Source organism: Xyrauchen texanus, chromosome 13, assembly GCF_025860055.1.
Source record: "Xyrauchen texanus isolate HMW12.3.18 chromosome 13, RBS_HiC_50CHRs, whole genome shotgun sequence".
In the NCBI taxonomy this organism is placed as follows: domain Eukaryota; kingdom Metazoa; phylum Chordata; class Actinopteri; order Cypriniformes; family Catostomidae; genus Xyrauchen; species Xyrauchen texanus.
Genome location: NC_068288.1, coordinates 13,266,460 through 13,276,035, shown reverse-complemented (window position 1 = coordinate 13,276,035; position 9,576 = coordinate 13,266,460). Strand labels below are relative to the sequence as shown.

The window sequence follows — 9,576 nt, the reverse complement described above, 5'->3', positions numbered from 1 at the left end:
ATTTTTGTGATTGATCTTTTTACGTCTTCCATGTGTTTCTATCTAAGTGCAAAGTTATGGCCTAGCCAAAGCTAATCTCAACTATCATCGCACTTGCTTAAAAAGTTTACTGCACTTTAGGCTGTTGAATGTGTCCATGTCTTCCCATGTTTAGCAGGACGGGTTTTGCTCTTTCACCATGATGGTTTGCACTCACCAGTTTGAATATTTAATATGGCCATTTAAGATTGTATGTTCAGTCAGGGAAATCTAAATATGCAGTTGAGTTATAACTACTTCTTGTCATCATAGTTATGTTTGCTATGAAAACTTTATCAGTGAAACGTGTTTATCACTGTCAGCTGACAGGAGGTGAATGGCAATAGAGATTTCATGTATTTGAATCTGCAGATATTTCTGTGTTTTTGTATTATTCAAGATTGTTCTTGGTTCTATTGACAGCATCTATGACATGATTACTACAGACAATAATTGTCATCCCTCACTCCTAAAATGTGCATGCATGGAAGTCTTCGGGGCATTGGAAGTTATAAAAGCAAAAAAACAAACATGGTCGTGTTAATTATGCACCGCTAAGCGATTCTGTCCCACTAGTATCATGTTAGCATGTACAGTATAGTGTTTAAACTCATTTAATCTCAACCGTTACATTAATTACAGACATTTCATTTGGAATTTGAACACTTGTTTGTGTATTTACATAGAAGTGTCACCTTTAAATGAAAGTGCGAACTGTCTCAATCCCATGTGACCATTTTTACAGGGATGGTGCAAATAGTCACATGACCAGAGCCAGCATTTGTTTGTACCGTGTCCCTCTGAAAGATGACGTCTGTGTCCAAACTCCATAAAAGAAAGCAAGTAAAACTACCATAGTTGCTGCATATTATGTTTAAAGGGTCTATTACAACATTTTATAGTAAGATTTCTCAGGCTCACAGGACAAATAAATATGCAGGCGGTCACAATTGAGACCCACAGAGCGACTGATTGAGTCGCATTATAAAATTGCAGATTTCAGATTTTTTTTTGTAACAATAAATACATTTAAAAAAGCCAATTGAAAAGAAATATGCAATTTTCTTGGCTTAACATTCCCTTATTCCCCACAATTGCAAGTCAGTAAAAACATGTTTTAAAGGAGACCTATTATGCCTCTTTTTATAAGATGTAAAATAAGCCTCAGGTTTCCCCAGAATGTGTCTGTGAAGTTTCAGCTCAAAATACCCCACGGATCATTTATTATACCATGTTATAAATGCCTTTTTTTGGGTGGAATTAAAAACACGCTGTTTTCGTGAGTGTCTCTTTAAATGCAGATGAGCTGCTGCTTCCCGCCCACTTTCCAGAAGAGGGCTGTGCCTTCGGTTACTACAGCAACAACAAATCAGAACCAATATGACTGACAGCGTAAATACTGGAGTTCAGCCATATCTGTATGAATATTTATATATTAGGGCTGTCAATCGATTAACATTTTTAATCGAATTAATTACATGGTGTACCGATTAATTAATCGCATATAGTTAAATATGAGAAAGCCCCTCATATAAAAATAATTCAATATATAATGATGAAAAAATTAAACATAGTTAACAGACGAGTTAATCATTGATAAGACAATATAAAAGCGGCTTTAGAATACAGTGTATTGTTTACTACCATATTATTGATCATGAGTCAATCATTGACACACAGTTCACAGTAATCCATTACACAAGTGAATTTATCAATCAGTTGGAGATTTATTATGAGGGCTTGTTTAAGGACCGTCAATGTACACCTGCGTCAGACATGCTTGTGTCGCGTCTCGGGTATGTTGCATCATAAACATAAAATGTTTAGGTCACTGTTTCAAGCTAAATATAATTTAATACTCAATCTTTAAACACATCTTGAGATCCCTTAGTTCGGATTTGCGCTCCATCAAGTGTTTTGAATGCAAGAATGTAACGCATGTTTGTGTTGTTCTGCTGAAGTGTTTCTTCACTGTATAAACTGTGTGTTGCTCATACAGCTGAAGTTTCACTTACTGCCCTCTGGAGTAAACAGGTGGTACTACAAGCTTGCATTTCTCAGGACTCTTCCTTATTACGGTCCGGGGGCATTGCGATTAATTGCGTACATTTTTTTTAACGCGTTATTTTTGGTCAAATTAATCACACTGAATTAACGCATTAAATCGACATCCCTAATATATATATATATATATATATATGTATATCTGGTCTCCGTGAATACAATCATTGACAATGCTAACTATAGCTGCATTAGCCGTGGAATCAGCTAACAAGCACATTCGGAAAGGCAATTTGCAAACTTTCACAAAATATAAAGTGCGATACGTCTTCAGCATCTTTGCGGGGTGATTCATGTGCTCGGAACTTGGAATCAGGATATTTCCGACTCCTCTTTAAGGGCACATATTTCCCACTGGTTTTAACCACACACTTTAACTTTCATTTTAATGAACATTTTTAGGAAAGGCATGTAGTTAGTGTCATTGGGCTCTCTGAGAAGATACATGTCTTCACTAAACTGGGAAAACAAACGGGATTAAATGGGTTTAGTCTTTTGGCCATACTTTCGAAACTGTGTGTATGTGAACATTTGTTCCAGTGCTATACCTTGCCACATAGACTTCCTTTGTAAGTTTCATACTGTCAATGCAAGTTTGTTCCCACAAATTGAGGAACGACCCAAAAGAGTTGTCTGTGGTAATCAACAGCATGCCTCCGATTCTGTCGATTTTCTACTTGCATTGGATCTGGAACCTTCCTTTTAAGATGTATCTGTTTAGACGGTTTAGAAGTAACTTATGCAGGACTGATGAATGGAATGTATCTGCTTTTGCCAAATATAAATGAACCCTTTGTTTTTTTTTAGTCATGATATTCAGGCTACAAAGCTTCAGAATTCTTTCCTTCTTCATGTTGTGTGCCATTATGCACTGTTACGATTGGAAATTGTATTATTTAACAGGACTCACAGTTTAATCCTTCATCTCTGTGTGCCAAATTAGTGCATATGATCTTTTTTCCAGCTTACACGCGCAACAGAGCTGCCATCACAAAATAATCTTCGCCAGGCTACAGACAAGCGTTTCATCTGACTGACGTTCCCAAAATATCTCCATTTTGGAAGTCATATTCAGTTATTCCCCGGAGCTGAAGGGGTTCAATATATTGATGTTGCGGACGTTAGATAAACGAAGTCAGTTTACTTAAAAGCCCCAGAGATGACCTCCAGACTCGAAACATACCTCTGGATAATGTTCCTAACGGTTTGAAGAAGTTGATTAAGTCTCTTTAAGTTGGAGAACAAGTTTTGGCGACTGATCTGAATTTGAGGTCTCATACTTTAGAAGATAATGAATGTCCTGAAGAGGTTTGAAGAATAGAATTTAAGATTAGCTCTCAGTTTGTTACGTTGTGAAGGTTTGATCATTGGTTTTAAGACGAGGTTTGAATCAGTGGCGTGTGTTGGTGAATATGTTTCGTGGACTGGTTAGGTTTGCATGATTGAAGAATAGGATCACGTCAGTAGATGGTTTTCTTGAGGCTTTGTGCTGGTTTTAGAGAGTCTTGTTTTATTCTTCCAATTATAATGTAATGTATCTACATTTTTAGATGTTATTTCAATACGTTAAGTATATTTTGTTAGCAATATTTGAATAATATAAGATCATAGCATTGATCTCTAGATTTCATAGCTCTACCTCATGTTGCTCCTGAACATATAAAGGGTAATCATACAGAGTGAGCGCACCATGATGATGCAAATCTCTTGATCCCAACAGAACCACTCCTGAACGTGCTGTACTTCCATCCCTCACATGCAGCCCCAATTACATTCATGTCAAATGAAATATGTCCTCTACGCTGAAGAAAGACTAATATTAGGGGATAAACTGTTAAAACTCTCGACCAATACAATAGTCCATTCTCTGCTGATTTATATCAATTGAGGCTTGTTAAGGATGTTGTAATGAGTTTATTTATTGTTCAGATTTGAGTAAGCACATTTTTGAAAGAACCAACATTTTATATGAATAAACATTTTAAGACAATGAAATAACATTTTTGGGATTTCAATAGGACATAGATAATTGTTTTCCCATATACAGTAGCCCAATAAGGTGTTTGGACACTTTGAATTGTGCTGTATAAGAAAAATATCTAATGCATGTGTGTGTGTATATATATATATATATATACTGGTTTGGAATAATGTACAGATTTTGCTCTTATGGAAAGAAATTGGTACTTTCATTCCCCAATGTGGCATTCAACTGATCACAACGTATATTCAGGACATTAATAACGTGAAAAATTACTATTACAAGCCGAAAAACATCCTCCACGTGCAGCAATGACAGTTTTGCAGATCCTTGATATTCTAGCTGTCAGTTTGTCCAGATACTCAGGTGACCTTTCACCCCACACTTTCTCTAGCACTTGCCATAGATGTGTCTGTCTTGTCGGGCACTTCTCACACACCTTACAGTCTAGCTGATCCCACATAAGCTCAATGGGGTTCAGATCCGCAACACTCTTTTCCAATTATCTGTTGTCCAATGTCTGTGTTTCTTTGCCCACTCGAACCTTTTCTTTTTGTTTTTCTGTTTCAAAAGTGTCTTTTTCTTTGCCAGTTCTTCCCATAAGGCCTCCTGAGTCTTCTCTTTACTGTTGTACATGAAACTGGTGTTGAGCGGGTAGAATTCAATGAAGCTGTCAGCGGAGGACATGTGAGGCGTCTATTTCTCAAACTAGAGACTCTGATGTACTTATCCTCTTGTTTAGTTGCACATCTGGTCTTCCACATCTCTTTCTGTTCTTGTTAGAGTCAGTTTTGCTTTGTCTTTGAAGACTGTAGTTACACCTTTGGATGAAATCTGCAGTTTTGTGGCAGTTTCAAGCATTTTACAGCCTTCATTCCTCAAATCAATGATTGACTGACCAGTTTCTGGAGAATTTTGCCATTTTTGACCTAATATTGACCTTAAGACATGTCAGTCTGTTGCACACTGTGGCAACTCAAAAACAAACACAAAGATAAAGTTAAGCTTCATTTAACAAACCAAACATCTTTCAGCTGTGTTTGATATAATGGAAAGTGATTTTCTAGTATCAAATGATCAGTTTATCATGATTTCTCAAGGATAAGCTGTTGGAGTGATGCTGCTGTCCAGATATGATAAAAAATTACTTTTTTTAAATAGTGATGGTGCTGTTATTTTACATCAGTAATGTCCTGAATATACTTTGTGATCAGCTGAATGCCACTTTGGTGAATTAAAGTACCAATTTTCTTCCAAAACAACAAAATCTGTGTATTAATCCAAACCTTTGGCCACCAGTGTGTGTGTGTGTATGTATATATATATATATATATCTCTACTGTATGTATATGTTTGTATGGATGTACATATACATACACACACACATATATTTATTTGTGTATAAAAAGCACACTTTTTAAGGTATACATTTCACAAAGAGAGTTATTATAAAACAATATATATCATTTTCAAACTTTCTGGTTGTCAAACATTAGTGAAGCATGTCCATATTTAATGTTATAAACTGTGGTTACTCCTCTAGGACACCTGTATGAATTTATACATCTACTAAAAACTACTTTGAGACAGTAGTTGCCTTAAAAGTCATTGCAAAAATTGGGAGAAAATCTCGAACTTGCACCTATGTTTGTTATTTTTATATCTAATGCAATGACTTTCAGACATTTTTAAGTGTGATTTAAGTGTCCAAAAGTGTCCAAATACTTTTGGGGGCACTGTTTATGAATTATAGATAATATTATAGTATATTATAGAGATATAGATATATATATATATATATATATATATATATATATATACATAGATAATTGATAGTAGTATTTATTTATTTTGAACCCTGATGGTTGGTGTTGCAGTAAAGAGGTCATTGGCTTATATGGACTCTTTTTGTGGTGTTTTGTTTGTTGTTATGTTTATGCTATTTTTATTGGTGTTTATCTTACTCATGCTCATAACACTGCTGAAATACTGTGTGTGCTGTCATCTTTTGTGGCTGTGGTTCATTTTTGCTTGTGGTTTCAAAACACAGCTTCATGTTGTTTTTCTGTTTGTTTTCCCCACTTGCTTTTCCATACTCAACCGCACCGCTTTCCCCCGCCAGTGAGGGCTGCCGCCGCGAGAATACCACGAAGAACGTTGGATGTCGCAAGTATGCCTTTAACTCTTTGCAGCTGAAGGCCTTTCCTAGACATTACAGACCTCCTGATGGCACTTTTGGAAAAGTGGAGACTTGATGAAATGACTCGTGGTTTCATGTAATGCTGTAAGATCACTAATCATGATGTAGAAGACCTCAAAGTTAAAATACCTGAAGCAGTTGTTGAGTACCATTGCCATCCTCTTCAACCTAAGCTGTAGTAAAACAGTCAAATCTGCTCTTTTCAATTTGCTTTGATGGACAGTATTATACATTTCCATTTCAAGCTAGTGAAAATCTAACCAATACTGTATCTGATTAGTTCTCTTTCACAAGCTCAATATCTGTAAAGACCACATAGAGTTTGTACTACATGAAGTCATGCTGCAATTTATCATATTGGCCCTCTGTAGTGCACAGTTTAGGCTTTTAGTCCTTTACTTGGTGCATAATGAAAGGTTTAGTCGTTTATGCTCTATTTCATACTCTTGGCCTTCTAGAGCATTCAGTGGGTTGTTTAGCAAGCATAGGCCTTCTATTACATCATCATCAATCCCTCATTAGACTTCTCGCTGACTCTTCCTCTCTGTATATCCCATGTGTGCAATGCTCGTGTTTTGTTTAATGTTTGTTTATTTGTTGTTGTTTCTTTCTCCTGGTCCTGCCTGGTCCTGCTGTCTCGACACATGTGGCATGACTTCACTGGTTTCCTGTTCCATCCTTTAAATAGCAAAGGAACTGCTGGGAAATAAATCATGCCATTTGTTTCTTTATAAATGTTCTGTGCTTTTAGCCATTTTAAACATATTATATTTATCCAAACTAATCATGCACAGTCCATCCTCTCAGAATCTTGAACTCGTAAGATTGTCTAATAGGAAAAGTATGCCCCATTGACTCTCTTCAAGCAACATAATTAGGCTACTGACAAGTTTCTATTATGGACCAACAGAGAAAATGATTAAGGCCAAGTGAGGTCAGTGCATCCCTGTGATCTGCTGGCAGCAACGACTCCCGGGACTTTTATTTTGTCAGAGGAATGACCGAGGTTCTAGACACAATATTCTTGAGTACATTGGCTCTAACGGATGTTGTTTTGTGCTATACTTGTTATAAGTGCATTCATGAATGCCATATCAGCATGTTGAGGGAGATTTTGCCACAGACAGTGCATTGCTTACATATACCAATCACCTGTATGCTGTATCAACGGCAGCTGGCACGTAACAGTTAGACTGTAAATTGTGATTGTTACACGTAGCGTGTGTGCACATTTTTTTATTTGTCACAGGTAATTCTTTTGTGTGCATATCACCTTTTTTACACTTGTTTCAATTATTGTATGTTTACAAAACATTATTTAAGAGAGTTATGCTTACAGATATTTGGATTGATATTGATTTGTATTTATTTCTTTTTATGGTACTGAACTTTTATGATGCCCTCTTAGATATATTACGAGTTGTGCTGTATTAAAATGCTGTCATCAATATCTGATGCCATTAAAGAGAGAATAAGACCACTGACATCCATTGTGTCATTTGTATAATAAGTGGGTGTTGTAACTATCGTCATAGCGACTGGGGTAAAATCACTCACATAAATTACCTCCAGTTTGTGTATTTTAAAGATTTATGAGGCCAAAAAAACTAAGATATTATACATTTTATATGGTCTTCGCTTTTGAATGATTATAATCATTTGATTTGTAACCTACACAGGGGTTTTACGTATATATACAGTACTGTGCAAAAGTCTTAGGCACATAAGATGTTTCCCAAAAGCATTTGTCTTAAGATGGTTATTTATATCTGCTACTTTAGTGTGTCAATAGGAAATATGCATTTCATACTCACAAACATTCATTTAGCAAATAGAATAGAAGAACAGGGAGCCCTGCAACAGATGGCAATAAATAAAAGAACTGTGGCAAAATCTCCAAGAAGCTTGTAACATCTTGTCTGCCAACAAACAAGAAAAACTGTGTCCAGATGTATCTAGGAAAATTGGTGATGGTTTGAAGGCAAAAGTGTTCACACCGAACATTGATTTTGCTCTTTTTCTGTTTACTGGACTTTGTATGACGTTAAATGATTATTGAAAACTTTTGATGCCATTATTTTTGTAAGAAATCCTCACTTTGAAAGTTTTTCACAAGTGCCTAAATCTTTTACACAGTATTGTATATTAACACATTTCACACATTTATGCATTTGGCAGACGCTTTTATCCAATGAGACTTACAGTGCCCTTATTACAGGGACAATCCCTCCGGAGCAACCTGGAGTTAAGTGCCTGTGGCAGGGCGGAGGGCGGGGCCGGGTCGTGATTATACACCCCCGGTCCCTTATCAGGTTAATTATGCCTCCTGTGGAGGATTGTGCGGGAGAGAGAGATAGTTTACGGACATGTCCATCATGTGTGTTTGTGTCTTTTAAGTTATTCATTAAAATATTATTTGTATTATCAAGCCACCTCCTTCCCATTGATCCCCCTTATACTGGTGCCGAAGCCCGGGAAGGAGGAGGGATGACCGTCACGGAGTCCTCGACACTGCCGTCCACCCAGGGGAGCGCCGCTGCCATCCAAAGGGGGAGGGAGTAGACCGACCGCCCGGACGTGGTGAACGGCCGCTGTCTGCGAGGCGAGTGGGGACTGGACCGCCTGGAGCGATGGAGCCGCTGCCAATGGCGGAGGAGAGCCCTGCCACAGTGTCTTACTCAAGGACACAATGGTGTTGGCTGTGGGCATCAAACCAGCAACCTTCCGATTAACAGTTATGTGCTTTAGCCCACTATGCCACCACCACTACACCACTCCATCATATTCTATTAAAGGACCAGGAAATATTGCATAAAATGGGACATTGTATAGGCCGACATTTGCCAGAGTTTTAGTGACAACACACACACACACACACACACACACACACACTGTTCTTAGCCTATGTCTGCATTTAATTTTATATGCTGTTATGAAATAAAATGTTTGCCATTTTGATTTAAAATGAAATGAGTTTGGTTGTCCCAAGAAAAAACTATATCAGCACTGGCACTAATCATCTATAAAATGGTGACATTTCTACAATGTATTTTTTGTGATATACAATACCATTCACAACCATTTTGTGTCTCTTTTTATAATAAGTAGAGGGGTGTTGTAACTGGGTCTGCTGTAACATCATTCATTTAACCAATCCGAAATGAGCTACAGAGGTGAAATCACTGTTATATATGACCTCAACTCTCCTAAGGGTGTCAAGCCGCCAAGTTCCTTATGATCAAATTGGGGTAAATGAACAGTTTTATCTATGTAGAAAAACCGCTGCATATTATCACCAAAACATTCCATTTGGAGT

General features: G+C 37.1%; 1 protein-coding gene across 2 annotated transcripts in view; it reads left to right on the top strand.

The window, feature by feature from the left end:
- LOC127654132 (inositol polyphosphate-4-phosphatase type I A-like) overlaps positions 1–8,817 on the top strand; it is an 83,558-nt gene extending 74,741 nt beyond the window's left edge. For both annotated transcript variants that reach the window (XM_052141148.1, XM_052141147.1), the window contains one exon: positions 6,183–8,817. In XM_052141148.1, the coding sequence (XP_051997108.1) occupies positions 6,183–6,315 (133 nt within the window). In that variant the 3' untranslated portion in view covers positions 6,316–8,817. The remainder of the gene's footprint in view (positions 1–6,182) is intronic.
- Positions 8,818–9,576: the final 759 nt, after the last annotated feature.